Source organism: Tamandua tetradactyla, chromosome 13, assembly GCF_023851605.1.
Source record: "Tamandua tetradactyla isolate mTamTet1 chromosome 13, mTamTet1.pri, whole genome shotgun sequence".
NCBI lineage: Eukaryota > Metazoa > Chordata > Mammalia > Pilosa > Myrmecophagidae > Tamandua > Tamandua tetradactyla.
The window spans coordinates 78,366,696-78,387,683 of record NC_135339.1 but is presented as its reverse complement, the minus strand read 5'-3'; the positions used below and the strand labels follow the sequence as shown (position 1 = coordinate 78,387,683).

General features: G+C 36.8%; 1 protein-coding gene across 2 annotated transcripts in view; it reads right to left on the bottom strand.

Annotated features, from left to right (window-relative positions):
* CCDC172 (coiled-coil domain containing 172) overlaps positions 1-12,803 on the bottom strand; it is a 53,902-nt gene extending 41,099 nt beyond the window's left edge. For both annotated transcript variants that reach the window (XM_077124422.1, XM_077124423.1), the window contains exons 1-3: positions 12,638-12,803; positions 12,090-12,234; positions 11,789-11,874 (exon numbers count right to left, since the gene is read on the bottom strand). In XM_077124422.1, coding sequence (XP_076980537.1) covers positions 11,789-11,874; positions 12,090-12,168 — 165 coding nt within the window. In that variant the 5' untranslated portion in view covers positions 12,169-12,234; positions 12,638-12,803. The remainder of the gene's footprint in view (positions 1-11,788; positions 11,875-12,089; positions 12,235-12,637) is intronic.
* Between the last annotated feature and the right edge of the window lie 8,185 nt (positions 12,804-20,988).

Genomic DNA, 20,988 nt, shown 5'->3' with positions numbered 1-20,988 from the left:
CTCCTAAGATCAGGAACAAGACAAGTACGTCCACTATCACCACTGCTATTCAACATCACGTTGGAAGTTCTAGCCAGAGCAATTAGACAAGAAAAAGAAATACAAGGCATCAAAATTGGAAAGGAAGAAGTAAAACTATCACTGTTTGCAGATGATATGATACTATCAGTCAAAAACCCTGAAAAATCCACAGCAAAACTACTAGAGCTAATAAACGAGTACAGCAAAGTAGCGGGTTACAAAAAAATCTGTAGTGTTTCTATACACTAGCAATGAACAAGCTGAGGGGGAAATCAAGAAATGAATTCCATTTACAATTGCAACTAAAACAATAAAATACTTAGGAATAAATTTAACTAAAGAGACAAAAGACCTATACAAAGAAAACTACAAAAAACTGTTAAAAGAAATCACAGAAGACCTAAATAGATGGAAGGGCATACCGTGTTCATGGATTGGATGACTAAATATAGCTAAGATGTCAATTCTACCTAAATTGATTTACAGATTCAACGCAATACCAATCAAAATCCCAACAACTTATTTTTCAGAAATAGAAAAACCAATAAGCAAATTTATCTGGAAGGGCAGGGTGCCCCAAATTGCTAAAAGTATCTTGAGGGAAAAAAATGAAGCTGGAGGTCTCACGCTGCCTGACTTTAAGGCATAGTATGAAGCCACAGTGGTCAAAACAGCATGGTACTGGCATAAAGATAGATATATCAACCAATGGAATCGAATAGAGTGCTCAGATATAGACCCTCTCATCTATGGACATTTGATCTTTGATAAGGCAGTCAAGCCAACTCACCTGGGACAGAACAGTCTCTTCAATAAATGGTGCCTAGAGAACTGGATATCCATATGCAAAAGAATGAAAGAGGACCCGTATCTCACACCCTATACAAAAGTTAACTCAAAATGGATCAAAGATCTACACATTAGGTCTTTGTTATAGACCTAAGACCATAAAACAGTTAGAGGAAAATGTATGGAGATATCTTATGAATCTTATAACTGGAGGCAGTTTTATGGACCTTAAACCTAAAGCAAGAGCACTGAAGAAAGAAAGAAATAAATGGGAGCTCCTCAAAATTAAACACTTTTGTGCATCAAAGAACTTCATCAAGAAAGTAAAAAGACAGCCTACACAATGGGAGACAATATTTGGAGACGACATATCAGATAAAGGCCTAGTATCCAGAATTTATAAAGAGATTGTTCAACTCAACAACAAAAAGACAGCCAATCCAATTACAAAATGGGAAAAGACTTGAACAGACACTTCTCAGAAGAGGAAATACAAATGGCCAAAAGGCACATAAAGAGATGCTCAATGTCCCTGGCCATTAGAGAAATGCAAATCAAAACCGCAATATCATCTCACACCCACCAGAATGGCCATTATCAACAAAACAGAAAATGACAAGTGCTGGAGAGGATGTGGAGAAAGAGGCACACTTATCTACTGTTGGTGGGAATGTCAAATGGTGCAACCACTGTGGAAGGCAGTCTGGTGATTCCTCAAAAAGCTGAATATAGAACTGCCATATGACCCAGCAATACCATTGCTAGGTATCTACTCAGAGGACTTAAGGGCAAAGACACAAACGGACATTTGCACACCAATGTTTATAGCAGCATTATTTACAATTGCAAAGAGATGGAAACAGCCAAAATGTCCATCAACAGACGAGTGGCTAAACAAACTGTGGTATATACATACGATGGAATATTATGCAGCTTTAAGACAGAATAAACTTATGAAGCATGTAATAACATGGATGGACCTAGAGAACATTATGCTGAGTGAGACTAGCCAAAAACTAAAGGACAAATACTGTATGGTCTCACTGATATGAACCAACATAGTGAATAAACTTGGAATATGTCATTGGTAACAGAGACCATCAGGAGATAGAAATAGGGTAAGATAATGGGTAATTGGAGCTGAAGGGATACAGACTGTGCAACAGGACTGGATACAAAAACTCATAAACGGACAGCACAATACTACCTAATTGTAATGTAATTATGTTAAAACATTGAATGAAGCTGTATGTGAGGTATAGTTTTTTTTATTTTTATTTTTTCTCTCTATTATCGTTTTTCTGTTGTCTTTTTAATCTTTTTCTAAATCGATGCAAATGTACTAAGAAATGATGAATATGCAATTATGTGACGATATTAAGAATTACTGATTGTATATGTAGAATGGAATGATTTCTAAATGTTTTGTTAGTTAATTTTTTTTAATTAATAAAAAAAGAAATACTAAAGGGAACAGTAGAGACAGATATGAAGACAGAAGAGAGAGGTGTGGAGAAGAGTGTAGAAAGGAAGACTATGAGTAAAGGTAAAAAGAAAGAAAATCAGATATGACATATAAAATCCAGAAGCAAAATAATAGAGGAAAGTACTACCCATGCAGTAATAACACTGAATGTTAATGGATTAAAACTCTCCAATCAAAAGACATAGTCTGGCAGAATGGATTAAAAAACAGGACCCATCTATATGCTGTCTCTAGTCAAAGGACACGAGGCCAAGGACACAAACGGATATTTACACACCAATGTTTATAGTAGCATTATTAACAATTACCAAAAGATAGAAACAGCCAAAATGTCCATCAACAGACAGTTGGCTAAACAAACTGTGACATTTACATAAGATGGAATATTATGCAGCTGTAAAACAGAATAAAGTTATAAAATATATAACAACATGAATGGACTTTAAGGACATTATGCTGAGTGTGACTAGCCAGAAACAAAAGGACGAATACTGTATGGTCTCACTGATATGAAATGACACTAGTGACTAAACTTGGAATATTTCCTTGGTAACAGAGACCATCAGGAGATAGAAATCAGGTAAGATATTGGGTCTTTGGAGCTGAAGGGATACAGATTGTGCAACAGGACTGAATATAAAAACTCAGAAATGGACAGCACAATATTACCTAACTGTAATACAATTATGTTAAAACACTGAATGAAGCTGCATATGAGAATGATAGAGGGAGGAGGCCTGGGGCATAAATGAAATCAAAAGAAAGATAGACGATAAAGATTGAGATGGTGTAATCTAGTGTTCTAGTTTGCAAGCTGCTGGAATGCAACACACCAGAGGTGGATTGGCTTTTAATAAAAGGGGATTTATTTTGTTGGTTCTTCAGAGGAAAGGCAGCTAACTTTCCACTGAGGTTGTTTCTTACGTGGAAGGCACAGGATGGTCTCTGCTGGTCTTCTCTCCAGGCCCCTGGGTTCCAACAACTTTCCCCGGGGTGACTTCTTTCTGCATCTCCAAAGGCCTGGGCTGAGCTGCAAGTGCTGAGATGAGGAATGCCGAGCTGCTAGGCTGTGCTACATTGCGTTCTCTCATTTAAGCACCAGCCAATTAAGTCAAACGTCACTCATTGCAGCAGACACGCCTCCTAGCCGATTGCAGATGTAATTAGCAACAGATGAGGTTCACGTACCATTGGCTTGTGTCCGCAGCAACAGAACTAGGTATGCTCACCTGGCCAAGTTGACAACTGAATCTAACTAACACATCTAGGAATGCCTAGAGTGTATAATGATAGTGATTAAATGTACAAATTTAAAAAATGTTTTTGCATGAGGAAGAACAAAAGAATGTCATTACTGCAATGTGCTGAAAATAGATGGTACTTAATATTTTAAAATTTCAACTAATGTGTGAGATTAAAGCAAAAAATGTTTATTCGGTACAAATCTATACTTTGACTAGTGCATCTCCTAATATAACTTATGTAGATAGTTGATTGAACACCTTAAGTACACGGAACTTTGTATAGGACATGAGATTTTGTTGGTTTGTCCAGGTGATGCCCTGATGAATCCCAGAGTGATTTGATCAGTGAGTGGAAAAGTATTTGCAAAGTCCCCTTCGGGGAATGGTGAGAACAGGGGAAAATTCAACTTCCCCAAGTTGAATTCTTGATATTCTCACAAGCAATGTGGGCAACCAAAGCTATAGGCTGAGCCCCAAGTCTTGGGGTTTGTTCATATGAAACTTAACCCCACAGGGGGTAGGTCAAGCCTACTTAAAATTAAGCCTAAGAGTCACCCCCAAGAGAACCTCTTTTGTTGCTCAGATGTGGCCTCTCTCTCCAGCCAACACAGCAAGCAGACTTATCACCCTCCCCCTGTCTACGTGGGACATGGCTACCAGGGGTGTGGATCTTCCTGGCAGCATGGAACAGAAATCCCAGAATGAACTGAGTTTCAGCATCAAAGGATTGAGAAAAACCCTAGAATGAGCTGAGACCCAGCATCAAGGGATTGAGAAAACCTTCTCGACCAAAAGGGGGAAGAGTGAAATGAGACAAAGTGTCAATGGCTGAGAGATTCCAAACAGAGTCGAGAGGTTATCCTGGAGGTTATTCTTATGCATTAAGTAGATATCACCTTGTTATCCAAGATGTAATGGAGAGGCTGGAGGGAACTGCCTGAAAATGCAGAGCTGTGTTCCAACAGCCATGTTTCTTGATGATGATCGTATAATGATATAGCTTTCACAATGTGACTGTGTGATTGTGAAAACCTTGTGTCTCATGCTCCTTTTATTTACCTTGTCAACAGAGGAGAGGAACATATGGAATAAAAATAAATAATAGGGGGAATAAATGTTAAAATAGATTTAGTTTGAAATGCTAGTGATCAATGAAAGGGATCAATAAGGGGTATGGCCTGTAAAAATTTTTTTTTTCTGTTTGTTATATTTTTCTGTTGTCTTTTTATTTCTTTTTCTGAATTGACGCTAATGTTCTGGGAAATAATCATGATGACGAATATGCAACTATGTGATGATATTGTGAATTGCTGAGTGTATGTGTTGGGAATGTTTATGTTTCTTGTAATTTTTTTTAATTAATAAAATAAAAAAAAAAAGTACACACTCAGTAACTGACCAGAATATTTCAACCAACCACAGGGAATCTCTATATGGTCAATCTGGATTTGGCCACCAAAACCTTTGATATAGACAGGTTGGTTGCTTCCCTAATATGCATTCCTCCTTTCCTAGATAACTATTTAAGTAATATTTAGAGACCAGCACCTCCCCTAGACAAGCCATTAACTCTGGAAGAAGTTCCTACCCCTTGGCCCCAGGTTCAGGGCTGGTCACGTGTCAATTAGCTGAACTAAGAAGGTGTCTGATGGGGCTCTGAGAAAAAATTACCCTGTTTTTCAAAGAAAGCCTCTAGAATCTTTTCTCTGATTTTTGAACAAGAAAGCATTTGCCTCTGGGAGTTGTTAGTGACCATTTTCAGGGACAAGAGAGGAATGAGCCAGCCTTCCTTTCTTCTTTACAAACAAAATTCCAAATTTATTCAAAGTAATGTGCCCAATTTAAAATGCTCATGTCCCTAAACTCCCATGCCATGAATGGCCATGGAACAATATTCTCATCCTTGAAATACAGGCTTAAGTTCCTGGGAGGATCTCTCTACCCCCAAAATAATAAAACTTCATGAGGAAAAGCCTATTGCTTTTTCCCTCTTTTTCCAGCTGGAATTCAGACATGATGTCTGGGGATGGAGAAATATTTGTGACACAGATACTGCTACTGTAAGTATGCTGCAAAGGTCCGGATGAAACTTAGGAACAAATATAACAGGAGAACTTAAATAAGCAATATGGAATGATAAGAGGTTTGCACAGAAAGCAGAATGCTTTATTGATTTTCAAAGTGAAGTGGTTTTAGGTAATGAAAAAGTCCAGGGCATGATTATGCAACAAGATGGCTGAAGTAGAATGGAGACAAGGGTCACTGAAAACGTGGAGACCATGGAACTAACAGATCAGAGTTGTGGCTGAGTAGTTCATATGGATAATGGTATCATCAAGAATGATGTCAACAGTTGAGACAGGGAGAAGTCCTGGAAGCCAGGTGTAAAATCTAAATAAGAAGGGGAAAGGGAACTATCTAGTGTGTCAATAGAACGTCAGCAATGAGGAGTGGAAAATGGGAGACTAGAATATGGCATGAGCTGGTAGTGGCATTGGGGATTGAGGAGAATATCAGTCAAACCTCCAATTATGGAGGTATCTCAGGTGTCAAAGGATAATCAGTTGTCAAAGAAAGGACTCCAGACTCAGAAATACCTTGACTGGCTATGGAAACTGTACATGTGAACAAGATGAAATGTAAAAAGGACAAAATATCCAACATTCTATAGTACAACTTTAAAAAATTAACCGTACAGTTTCAGGACAGAAGAGATTGGGCTTAAAAGAATTTCACATGAAAAAGACAGAGGACCTGTAAGCAATACATGTGGTGACAGTGTGAGAAACTACCAAAAAATGTTTTGGTCACTATTATTAGAAATTTAGGTTAAAATAAATTTTGATAAACTGAATTCCACTTTATTTTCTAAAATTAAGATTAAATAATCCACATACTGCTATTTAAACAAGTGTAAATTTGTGGTTTTTAAGCAACTTTTAGTCAACAAGTAAAGAGAATTAAATTTAGGTATGATCCAAATTTCTCTTTAATGAAATGTAAAAGAAAAGGAAAAAAAAAGTCTGTGATGGTTAGATTCTGGTGTCAACTTGGCCAGGTGATGTGCTCAGTTGTCTGGTCAGGCAAGCACTGGCCTGAATGTTGCTGCAGGGATATTTCATGGCTGGTTGATAAATTGGAAGACTGGTTTATTAAATCATCAGTTAGTTGATTACAGCTGTGGCTGATTACATCTGTGCTCAAGATCAACTAAAGTGTATCCCACAATGATATAATCCAATCAGTTGGAGACTATTAAGAAGAGAGACTTTCATTGCTTCTTCAACCAGAAACCCTCTCCTATGGAGTTCTTGAGACCTTTGACTGGAGCTGCCAGCTTCACAGCCTGTTTACAGATTTTGGACTCTTCCGTTGCCACAGTTGCATGAGACAACTTCATAAATCTCATATTTACAGATACCTCCTGTTGGTTCTGTTTCTCTAGAGAAACCTGGCTAATACAACCTCAACTTCAGAGCTCCATTTCAATATAATAAATGATAATAATTTGTGACTTTGTTCTTTCCCTAACTGGCTAGTAGAGTACCAAAGGATATGACTATCCTCTGAGAGGGTTCTTTTCTTTCTTTTTTTTTTTAATATTTGTATTGAAAAGAAATCTTTACACATATACAGTCCATACATGATACACATTCAATAGCTCACAATATCGTCACATAGTTGTGTATTAATCACCATGATCATTTTTAGAACATTTGCATCACTCTAGAAAAAGAAATAAAAAGAAAAATTCATATATCCCATACCCCTTATCCCTCCCTCTCACTGACCACTAGTACTCCAATGTACTCAATTTTACCCTTTAGCCCCCCCATCATTTATTTATTTTTTATCCTTATTTTTTTTACTCATCTGCCTATACCCCGGATAAAAGGAGCATCAGACACAAAGTTTTTACAATCACACAGTCACACTGTAAAAGCTATACAGTTATACAATCATCTTCAAGAATCAAGGCTACTGGAACACGACTCAACAGTTTCAGGTACTTTCATCTAGCCACTCCAAATACACTATAAACTAAAAAAGGATAATTATATAATGCATAAGGATAACCTCCATGATGTCCTCTCAACTCTGTTTGAAATCTCTCAGCCACTGAAACTTTATTTTATCTCATTACTCTCTTCTTCCATTTGGTCAAGAGGGCTTTCTCATTTCCAGGATACTGAATTCCAGCTCATCCCAGGAATTCTGTCCCATGGTGCCAGGGTGATTTACACCACTGGGAGTCATGCCCCACGTAGTAGGAGAGAGCAGTGAACACACCTGCCAAGATGGCTTAGAGAGAGAGGCCACATCTGAGCAGCAAAAAAGGTTCTCTGGGGGTGTCTCCAGGCACAGTTATAAGTAGGCTTAACCTATTCTTTGCAGGAACAAATTTATAGAGGTGAACCCCAAGATCGAGGGCTCAGCCTATTGAACTTGTTGTTCCCACCAATTGCAAGAAAATCAGGAATTCCCCAGATAGGGAAGTTGAATATTTCCTCCTTTCTCCCCAGACCCCTAAGGGGACTTTGCAAATACTTTTTTATTCTCTGCCCAAATTTCTCTGGGATATATAGAGATATCACACTAACCTGTACAAACCACCAAGATCTCACACCCTATTCAAGATTCCAGGTTATTATGGTGTTCAAACAAACTGATCATACAAGTTAAATGAGATAATGTGCTAACCAAAATATAAATTTTGCACCAAATAAACATTTCTTCCTTTGGTCTCATACAGAAACTGAATTTTGAAAATAGGGATCATATCATTCTTTACCCTGTATTCTGATTTACCTTAGTCCTATCCAAATCAGCTTTATTCATATCTCTAGCTGAGGTCTGATCACTTTTTCAACTTTTCAAACAGTTACTGTATGGGGTAATGCTGACTTTCATAGTTTCAGTGCTCTAATTCAGAGTCTCAGGTGTCACATACATACTCTGGCAGGGTTCTTAACTTATACCAATAAAAATAAAAGAAATGTGTACATTTTAAACCTTAGGGGGAAATGTAAAAGGAGATCCCTTAAATTACTTTTTTATTTCAACAGAATTTTCTTTTAAAAATTCAGGACTATGTGATGACACTGTGAGTCACTGATTATATACTTTGGGTAGACTGTATGTATGTGAAGATATCTCAGTAAAAATATTTTTTTTAATTTCATGAAATATTCTTTTATTATTATTATGAAGTTTGTGCAAGAACTTAAAATTAGGAGAGAAAAAAATAAAATATTTGCAAAACTGCTACAGACTTTTCTCCATTTACTCCCCTTGAGAGAACATGGCATTATATATGTTTATAAAGATTAAATGCCCAAATTTTACCTATGCCATTTCTTAATAGAATAACCTCCTTCAGATGCTTAAATTAAATCCATAATTGTTCTGATTCTTTAATTTTGGTTTGCTCTGACATCAGTATTGTAAAACTCTTTCTCGACATTCTGAAGAAGCTTTAGGTATATTGGTAAGTATTAATGCAAATTCAGGGCAAATTCCTGTCTTTCTGTTTTCACATTACTGAACCTAACCAGGAATAATGTAGCTGTCCAATTCACAAAGACTCATACTATATTATCTGAGATTTCTGCAACTATATATTTTAAAGGATTCATTGAGTCCTAAAAGGCAAATGCTATCATTCAAGTTCTAATTACAGGCTACCTGGGGTTTTACAGAACAGAAAAAAAGATGAAAACCGTACTTCCTAAATACATTTTTTATCATAAGCAACCTCCAAAATAAATGCCTTAAATATTTTCTCAATGTATCACTGTACAAATATCTTAACTATTGCCCTATTCAAATTATGTTCACGTCTCTCCTTATGCTGTCTCCACTTGATAAACTGGTCAATAAATGCCAAGTCAAATATTCAAGTAAATACATTTTCACTGATATTGGCAGACATATAATGAACTCTTATGATAAAAGAAATAAGAAATCAATATATGATTACTTCTTTAGTTCTTCCTATTAGTCATTTACATTATAATTGTGGTGACACCTTTAAAATCTTTAAACACACACAGATATACAAACAATTTTGACTATAATAAATCAAATATCTCAATTACGAATTAGAATTGTATGAAATGTGGACCTCATGTATTAATTTTATTAGTAAGATACAATTGTATTATTACCCACATACATAAGCTGATTAAAAAGCAGCGCATTTATGAGCCTATATTAATTAGCAATTTTATGTTTCTAAACAGCATAGGGATTTGCTTTCTCATCTCTCTAGCACAAATGTCTGAATTGACATTTTTATGTATATGTATATATCAACTAATTACATTTCCATTTTCAGGCAAATAGGCTCCTACAAAGAAAATAAAATGGAGTAAACCTTTTTTTTCATTATTTGTAATCTGTCAGGTCAATATCTTCATCAATCAGAGAAAAATCCATTTTGTAGAGAAACTTATATAGGTGACCTTTTAAAAATATTGCCCTAGACTAGATTCTAAAGCTTCAGATACATTATTATATGTGAATATCATGAAGAATAAACTTTAAGATGAGCTCAAGAAATTTGTTTTACTAAAATATCCGTCACTGTTCAATTGTTACTTACTTTAGGATAATTTCATTGTTTTCAAATTATATCTCATGGGCAAGCCATTGAAATTCTGTTTCTCAGTTCTCTCACCAATAAAGTAGGGTTAATGACATACCTCATCACAGGATTACTGTCAGAATTAAAGGAGCTAATGCAGGTGGAGCTTTTAGGGGAGTGCCCAGCACACAAGTGCTCAATAAATGTTAGCTATGCATTACCTAATTCTAATCGTATATGTGTCACCTACTACTTCTATTACGTTCTAGTTATCAAACCTGAAAGCAACTTAATTCTTCTCAAAGAAAAAGACATCTATATCATGGCATTCTTTAATACTTTGCCCAGCCCACCAGCTTTTAGCATTGTTGGTAGTAGCTAGTTTATTTGCTATTCAAAATAAAACGGGAGAATGATCTCACTGAATAGTGCCAAATTCTATTTTAAAAAACAGTATTATCCCTATTATCACAAATATTGGTGATAAATTTATTCACTCAAAACATTAATGCACACTACATGCTAGGCTTCGGATACAGGTAAGTGAGAGCAAAAAAAGATGAGTAAGAAAAATAATTCCCGATGTTACAAAATAGCAAGGGATATGACACAAACATAAGTATGTATTGTTGTTTAATTGCAAGGTAATGTACAGACTGCTATATTAAAAACATTTTTCCAACATGTCTATGGGAGAACTCCACAGGTGACATTTAAGAAAGATTTGAAGAGCAGAAATTTACTAGTTGGTAGAAGGGTTATATGATTATTTTATTCACACAGAAAAATGGAAATTCCTCACAGAGGTAGACATTTCTATTTAAAGCAAATAAACTTCCTCAAATAGACTCCCCCGCTGCACGCTGAATAAATATTTTTGTATGGCAGTCTGTTCCACCCACAGCCAGGCCCTCATTGTGAAATACTTAAACGAAAGCCTTAGCTTCCTAACTAAATGTCCTGCTTCTATCCTCCAGATCAGAGTTCAGAGTGACCTCCCTAAAACTGCTTTTATCACCCGGATCAAAAAACAAATATCTTAATTATTGCCCTATTCAGATTAATTTCACGTCTCTCCTTATGCTGTCTCCACTTGATAAACTGGTCAATAAAATGCAAAGTCAAATGCCTACTCCGAGATATCAACCCTCTGCTTTCAACCTCTGCCACCAGGTTCTCCTGCCTCGATTTCAAATAAGACAATTTTACAAAGGGAAAAATGCTAGTCAAAAAGTTATACTTTTGGGTGAAAAGACATGTCCAAAAGTGGTCGAGAATTAAAAAACAAAAGACATACACTCATTTGAAAGTTACATTTAATACTTACATCAAAATAGCACACTTTATTATTCAAAATGTATATACTGCATCATCTACTTATTCAACAATTAATTTCCAGTGACACTGTACACTTTTAAGATGTTAACCATTCCCCCAAATGGAAATGAGTTCTTCATTAACTGAACTGGTTTCTTTAGGACAAGCTCATATTAGAACTAACTACTTCACTGGAATCAGAACTTTAAATATCACCAGGCAACATGATAGAAGAGCGTGCTTCCTATTTGAAGGAAAACTAGTTCATCAGGGAAATACCCTCAAAAAGTCAAGTTGCACCAGGCTTTTTTCAAATGCTGATTATCATGCTCTACACAGCAATACCTTAGATTCCAACTTGATTTTCTCTTCATTCAGCTGCTCTGTTGCTTCCTTAATTTTTTCACGACATCTGTTTATTTCCGACCTCACTGTAATACAAATTAAATCCTTACAAACATACATATTTCTCAGATTCCCATTTCTGTAGCATTTGGAAAGACACCTTTCAGCTTTCTCTCCCTCAACGTGGAAAGCAAACTCCCCTAACTGCTCTGCTGACCAGCGCTTTCGGGAATTCTTTCTTCTCCAAGCACCCAACTCGGGAAGACAAACGGTCCCCCGCAAAACGCCAGAAAAGCCCGACCTTCTCGCATCAAGCGGCGACTCTCCTCAGCCTGGTGCTCCGTGAAGAGGATGTGCTGAAACAACGTCTCTAAACTCATCTCCGGCCCAGGCTCCTGAGGAGCCCCTTCTCGACGTTAAATATTTGATAACCAAGTCTGAGGACCCTGGAAAGCAGCACGTTAAAGGAGATCGGCCTCCAACTCACCCCTCCCGACACCCAGCCCGGAGCCCCGAGGGTCAAGGCCGCGAGGGGTCACTGGGGACGCCGGCGGGGCCGCGGGGACGCGCAGGGGCAGTCCCGTGGGGAGGCGCCGACCACGCGCCGCCCACCCGCCGTCCCTTCCCGCGCGACGTCCGGGCCTGGTCTGCGCCACCCGCTCGGAGCGCCTCACAGCCCGCTCCCTCTGCCTCTGTTTCACATATTACAATTCACTGATCCGGCTTTTTCTCTCCTGCGCCTTTCAAACCCTGCCATCGTCCTAGGCGGACGGCAGCTCCCCTCGGGCGAGGCCTGGTCCCCTCAGTCTAGGTTTTGCTTTTGTCACAGAGGCAAATAAAAATGGAGACCTGGGCCTTGGCTTCCCAGTCTGGGCAGCAACCCTTTTTAGGGTCAGGCTTTCCTCTCAGCTTTCTCTTTCAGCAAAACGTGTTATCGTCCACCAGCACAGGCTGGCGGAAACCTTCGCCTCAGGCTTCATTTAGTGCCTCAGGTCGGGCCTTGCCCGGTGAGAACTTCGACTACGGCGGCCAGTTGGGCCCATTCTGCAGTCGTGCGGTTTGCTGTGGGTCATGCGGTCTCCAAGGGTCTTAGGCCTGATTTTGAGTTCAGGGGATCTGTTTGCATGGCACAAACACCCAATATTATAAAGTGCACAGTACTGGTGATTCTAAATATAGACTTTTGCAAAGTCTTATCCATTATATGGCTAAGACTGCTATAAATGTGCTGTGTCTGACGTTCCGCCTTAATCATTCCTTTGTAATCAGGGCATATCTTTTTTGTCTGCTTTACAAGTAATCATTGCCTTTTGTAATCAAGCTGCAGTAATATTAACACTTCAATATCTGCGCAATATGTGTCAGAGACCAAAGTGGTTGCTAATTAAAGCTTACACATGAAAGGCACCTTTGGGATTTTTGCATGGGATTTTTAAAATAAAAAAATTAAGTATTTTTAGTTTTAGTAGGTCAAAATATTGAGATTATAGTAAACATTTTACTTCGTTTCTGAGTGTTAGATTGAAATTGGTTAAACTTTACAAAGTATTTTCGAGTTAGAATGTATTTGGAATTAAGTAAAGTATGGTAAATGTGAATTCGATCACACCAGCTATACAGTAGGGTTAATTGACATTTAATTAAAGCTATAATATAATTGATTATAAATTTTAACCTATTCCAAGTTTCCACTTTTATTCCCATCAAGCCATGCGTGCATAAAATTTTTAACTTTATTGTAAAAGGAGACATACCGAAGAGTGTAATGAAGCAGAAAAAGAGTTGCCCATAAACTCACCATTCAGAAGCAAATATTAATGATATTTTGTCTCTTGGCTTCCAGGTGACCTGCATTTTTCCTTATACGAACTTGCAGTTACTGTGAATATATAATAATGGCGATGTTAAACCAATAATTAATATGTATGATTTGCCAGGCACTATTATGAACACTTTACATCCTTTTGAGATGGATTTTATTATTAGCTTAGTAGCACAGTTGAAAGAACTGACGTACAGAACAGTTAAGTATCTTGTTCAAGGTTGCATACCTAAAATACAGCAGTGTGAGATCTGAACCCTAGAAATCTGAGATCAGAGGCTATGAATTTCATTTTGGCTTCTGCTCCGTTTTCCCCTCATTACACTACAAGTCTTTTACCATTTCACTGAAAACTTATCATAAATACATTTAAATAACCTCATAATTCTTCCTCATATACTTACATGTGTAAAATTTAGATATACAGAAATAAATGTGACTCTTTCATCTGCTTAAGGGTGGAAACAAAGCTGAAATTGTGGTTCGAACCATTTTCTTTGAACACTCATTTGGAGGCTTATGAACTGTACCGCAGCTGCCATCAAAGGAAATGACTTCCCAGAAGATAAATTATATTACTAATTAATATCACTCCCTTCAGAATTATTTCCTGTGGACCAGCACAGGGAGCATCCTCACAAGGAGGCTGGTTTCAAAAGCATACTGCTATTTAACATTCCAGTTTTATTAGTTACACTCAAACTCACATTTATTATTTAACGTGCTCTTTCTGTATTGAAACTTGGCAGAATGAAATTTGGGCAGCCTTTAAGGAGCCTGGTTGCCTGACTCACACAAGAGTGTGGAAGAGATAGCTGCTGGTAATTCAGGAAAAGATATATGGGGGGAAATGCCTTCTTCATCTTCTGTAATCTTCTTCGCATCCCAGAGTATTTTGGTGCTTTTTTCCTAAGTTAGAGTATTCTTAGAGGTACCACAATTATGGACATTCAGCAGGGTTTTAAATTTAATTTTGTTTTGCTGAAGCAGAAATGAAAATTCAAGCCCACAATTCAAATTTTAAGCATTTCATAATAAAAAATAAAAGTAACATAAGATACTAAAATGTTACTATCCCATGTTTAGCTTTATTCATACATTTTCTATAGTGTTGATTTTTTTCGTGTAGATATACATGCTGATTACATTCTATAATGGACAAAGCAGGATTATAGCATTACTTAAATGTATGCCAAATAAAAATAGTACATGATGGGGTAAAATTTGGGCATACTATTTTCTGAAAAGGTATCGCTCTTATAAGCCTTAAAAAAAAAAAGAAAATGATTCATTCAATAACTGTTTAATGAGTTTCTGCTATTCATTCAACATTTGCTTAACAAATATTAGTGAGCGTCTCCTATTGCTTAACAAATATTAGTGAGCGTCTCCTATGTGCCATATTAGAGAAACAATATCAAGATTTAATAAAAACACAACTACATAAAATGTATTTTTCTTCCCTAGGATATTTCTAACCTCATTGGAGAGTTATTATATATTTCAGCATTTTAGCGACAGTATAAACAACTGCTTTCAGATGTTTCAACAGATGTTCTTTAGAAAGAAAGCCAATTATTTGCATTATGATTCCTACATATGATTCTCAGATATAAATTTTCCATCTGTACATGTTTCATTGATTGCATACCAATAGAATATAAAAGTTAAGATCACTCATTATCTTTAAACCTCAGACATTTGTTCATAATAACACCAGCACCTGGGTTTTTGAGCAATCAATAATTGTTTGGCTAGAAGGCCTTATGTAAGGCTATATTGCTTTTGTGATTTAAGATGCGTTTCCTCCCCTTTCTTAGATTGATAACTTCCCTAAGTTCTAAACCAGGCTTTGCAAAATTCCTATATTGCAATGGGAAGAAGAAAAATAATTCATTCATTTTATGTTTCTCTTAGGGCATCTGCCAAAAAAAGAAAAGAATAATGCGTGGATTCAGCAAGTTTAACGACTATTTATTGAGTATCTACTAAGTGTAAAAATCTCAAATACTATGGGTGATGTGACATCAGTAAAGATACAGGTAGCTTTCTGGAGGTCACAGTCTATAAAACCAAACGTTGCATACACCAGTAACTCCCAGGTAGCTGTGTATAATAGAGCCTTACTCTTGGGCTATAGAAATATGGCAGAGGAGAGAGTAAGCCTGGCAAGGGTGATCTGGGAAGATTTATCATTAGGAAAAAAAAAAATATATCAGCTGGATTTTTAAGGAGGGTGGGTGTTCAATAAATGGAGATTAGAAAGTTAGGTAGGGTAGTATTTGGAGGCTGTTGATTTTTTCATGATGGAGGACCAGGTTATGTTTTCAAGCAGTGTTGCTTTCAGTGTTGCTTTCTGCAGTCGATTCTTAGCAGTTAGTTAGAAACACAGTGAGTTAGGAAGAGCCTAACAGCTAACAGCTAACATGTATTGAGTAGCTTACTATGTGCCAATCACAGTCTGAGAATTTGACATGCATTAATTCATTTAGTTTGCACAGCAACCCTGTGAGATAGATGCTTTTATTATTTCCACTTTACAGGCTGGGGCAGAGTCAGGGAGAGCTAAGTAACTGGCCTAAGGTCAGATGCTGTAACTAGGAAGTAGAAGAATCAGGATTTGAACCCTAATAGTCTCATTCCAGAAGGCACAACCTTAGCTATGTCTCCTTACTGCCTCTAACATCCAAAGCCTAGAAAAAAATGAGACTATTTTGTCAACTGTATTTCTTAAGGAAGATATATTTCCTAAAAAATGCTTCTCACCAACAAATTAATATAATTTCTGAAGACATTTTCAAACTAATAGACTTTGGATTATCAATGCACTGCATCTGCTAAAAAATTTTAACTCAAATGTGATCTAAAGAAAAATAATTGCAAATAGGTCCTACCTTATTATAAATGCTTGCTTACCTAGTCACATATCTAATATGTGAAACTAAAAGTGAAATTTGTGTAAAAAGATCCTAAACCTTAAGTTGTAAAAATAAGTTATGATTTAAAAAAATTTTAAATCACTTTGATTTATTATCTATTATAATAAAATTCTTTAATGATTTAAGGGATTTTATACAACTTTATAGATGTTAACATTGAGGCCAGGCAGGCTGATGGAATTCCCTAGAACAGTTAATATCACAGCTGGGTCTAGCACCCCCTCCTAATTCCTTCCTGTTCCAATAAAGATCTTTTTGTTCACCAGTGGCTTTCAAACACTAAAACTAAAGCAACTCATCTTTTATTTGTTTCTAATATTGAACTTTCTAGAAGAATTTAAAAAAAGGGACAGGGCTATCCTGGAGCAATTCATCTACTGTAGGGAACTTACCCAATTAAGGAGAGATATATTAGAAAGAGATTGGTAGATAGATAGAGTATAGGTAGATAATAGATAGACACACATACATACTTACAATACCTATGTATGTACACACGTGTACATACATATATGCCTACATATTCATACACATATCAATATATGTATACATGATAAAATCATTTATGAAAAAATAAGTGCTTAAAGGTATCAATTTTATTTTCCAACAGACTTACACTTCCATAATAAAAATAAAGATAAACTAAAAATATATATAAAAATAAATAAAGGTAAACTGCCAATTCTTAATTACTAATTGAGAAAAGCAGCCTTTCTTCATGAAATATATTGGATGAAGAAATTTCATTAACATACTAGGAGTCAATAAATATTAAAACATTTTGTAGAGAAAAGCGACAGTGCAGCACGTGACTGGGATGTTCACATTTTCAGAGTTCAGAGCCCAAGCTGAAGGTCCAGGAAGGTGCCTCTGGTGCCCTATCCAAGAGGTTAGCCTATCAGGCCCAGAAAACTTAAACGAAACAAAATGTGGAAACCACTGTTCTCCACCATGTATAAGTCATTTGCTTATTCAATAAATATTTATTAAGTATACACTATCTGTAATGCAAGTACATTGAGTTGTGTTCGGGTTACAAAGACTAATAAGACAAAGGCTTTGAAATCTGGTTGTACCAAATTGTAGTTTCCATGATAATAAATTTAAGGTAGTTTGGAAAGAATTAAAATAAAAATTTTAGGTGGATTTTTGTTGTTATTAACCAGTTACCTATTGTGGTCATTAATGCATTCTTTGCTTGCCTGTTAAGAACATGGTTAATTACCCACCAAATAACTGACACTGATTCTTGAGCAAGCCCAAACCTAAACCAACAATTAACAATTAATTGTACTGTAACCTCTTATTACAATTTCTATGAGCATTTCTATTAATTTGAATGAATTATTCATGGTGACTATTTGGAAACTTAGAGTAAATTTTAATATTTCTATCAGTTATTTACAGTGATTATTTGAAATGTTTCAGGAAAAACGTACATATATACATACATGTATATGCACAGTGAAACATAAATCCTTGTTTCTTCTTAGAGCAATTTGCTAGATTGCACATTTGTTAAGATGAAATTACTTTATGTTTTCCATGTTTAAGATGACTTTTACTGCCAACTATAACACAGAATGCCAGGAGAAAGCAGATAACAACAACAAAAAATGACTTTTGTGCCCTTAGTGCAATAGTATCACATTATAGAAGCCAGACACTGCCATTATTTTCCTTCCACAATGCCATAGACAGTTTGAAATGTTTTATCATAGTTTACATGGCTCATAAACCTTATCTTTTACTTGACATTACAGGTGTTGATAATGGAATATAGAAAATTCTGTACGATAGTTAAAGGAAACAATTAATTAGCATTTAAATAAACGAGCTCACTAAGAAACATTTTAAACAAAGACTAAGTTGATTACTTTACTGGAATAAAATTGAATGGAATGTATAAGGAGAGTGAAAGTTAAATATCTGAAAACATGCAAAGACATATTGCAAAATACTAGAATTACTGAAGTTTTGGACATATAATCCTTTAAAATTTTCAAGACTAAACTAATGTTCTGTCTATTGACAGGCTTATAATTCCACGCCTGTTATATATAGTTTATCATTCTACTTATAAAATGTGTACACACGTAGGCATTACACCCATTATGTCTGTTTGATAATCTAACTTTACCATTCCCTTCTACAAGGCAGTAACAAAGAGAAAAGCAGGAAACAGCTGAGCCCCCCCACCCCCCACAGTCTTGTGCCTTAGCCTCTAGTGAATAATGCAAGGATTGCACACAGAATCCAAACACTCATAAAAAAAGATTCACTGCGATATTCTTAGGGGAAATTAATAAAACCTAAGAGAACTTGTCAGAAGAATGTCCTAAAGATGATTTTATTTCGGTAATTGTTGTATTTTAAATGCTTTCATTTTCTTTTGTGATGTCTTTTATCTTACTTACAGATGCTATTACTCATAAAATGTATTTCAGGCCAGAAGGCTGTAACTGTAAATGAGACATAATATTCTCATCTAGAAGTAGATAAGGGGATTCAAATCCTCTGCTTCACAGTGTAAGCTGATTACTGCAGAGGTCAGAAAGCTAGTTTCCGCTTCCTTTAGTCATTTTATGGAACTGACCAGAGACCTCTCTTTTTCCATTATTCAGTCACAGCACCTGATTGGCAGCCTGTCCCGGTTTTTACAGATTGGCTAGAAATTCCATGCCTTGAGAGTTGTGTAGTGGTATTATGTGGAGGCCATGAGAAATGCCCACAGGTGTCATCCTGTAAGAGGTTATTGAAGACCTACTGTGTCCTAAGCTCTGTGCCACCACAGTGACCAAAAAGAATAAGCTCTTTGCACCTGTGGAGCCTATGGGGTTGATGAGCAGTGGGAATCAGTACATAATTTAAAAACTCAGTGAAAATGAACTAAGTATAAAATTTAATGCCATGGGGTACAAACCTGTTTTAGACTGTGAGGACGACACGTTTACACTTCAGCAAAGTTCATCAGGCTGGACAGAATCTGGCTGAAGAACCAGTAGGTAGCCGAGTGACCAGTACATAGATTGGGGCTGGCAAAGTGGGCAGGCTCCATCACGCAGCACCTCGAAGGCCATGGAAGGACTTTGGATGTTAAAACAGCAGTGGGAAGACAAGAGACAGGTTATGAAAGGGAAATGGGTGCATTTTAAGAATAAAAAGATGACCGGGAAGCACTGTACTCATCAGTGGGTGGCGATGGAGTATGGTGACCTGGGTATGTGAATAAGTAGTTGGGTTTCTTTCCCCTTGATTTTCTTATTATCAAATCGGGGATGAGAGAGGTGTAGGAAATAAGGGAGAAAATAGGATACAAAGGGGAAAGGAAGACTCAGTATTTATAGATGGATATGGAGATAGTAAACTGAAAACAAAACAAGTAATTTAGTAATAAAATCCCTCAAGCAAAAAGGAGTCCTCCCATCTCACCCTATGTGGGGAAGTCCCATGTAAGACCATAGAATAGAATCTAGAAATCTATCAGAATCATTTCCTTGGGAACTTTGGTTAAGGGTTATTATTAGGGCCTTTGGGAAGAAAATGTCAAGAGTGATACAAGAGTCCACTCTATAGCCTTTATATTTAGTTGGATATGACTATATTCATATAAATATTCATCCAGAATGCCCTGGCACACCAATACTGGCTAAAATGATATTGAAATACTTCCAGACTGATGGGTAAATATCCTCTGTTCCAACTCCTCCATATGCCAACTCTACCACCTGGGCTATCCTGGCCCCATATCTACAACCGTGCAGATCTCTTCATAATGTGGCAACTAAATGGTTAACACCTGACCTAGCAAAGGGCTTTAAGGATCCTGCTCAGCATCAGTTCTGATTGCTCAGTGCCTCTGCCCAGGTGGTTGTATTAGCTTCCTGTTGCTGCTGTAATAACTTACCACAACCTTAGTGCCTTTAGACAATACGGAGGTATTCCCTTACAGTCCTGGAAGCCAGGTGTCCAATATGGATATTACCAGGCTAAACATCAAGATGTTGGCAGGGCTGCTTTCCTTATGGAGTTCCTAAGGGATAATCTGTTCCCTTGCTTTTCTAGCTTGTGGAAGCTGCCTGCATTCCTTGGCTCCTGCCCCTTTCCTTCAACTTCCAGTCAGCAGCAGCATCCTCAAGTCTCCTCCCCTGACTCTCCTGTCTGCCTCTTATAAGGACCTTGTGATTATGTAATACAGGACAGTCTTTCCATCTGACAGACCTTAACTTCATCACATCTGCAGTCTTTTTTGTAAGGTAACATATTCACAGGTTTCAGAGGTTAGGACATGGACATTTTTGGAGGACAGTTTTCTGCCTACCACAATGGCTACATATTTTAATTATCATACCTGATATATATAATAATTCTCATAAAAGAAAACTGTGTGCAGCTATCAGAAGATGGCATATAAGGGGAAAGAAACTGGGTCATGTATA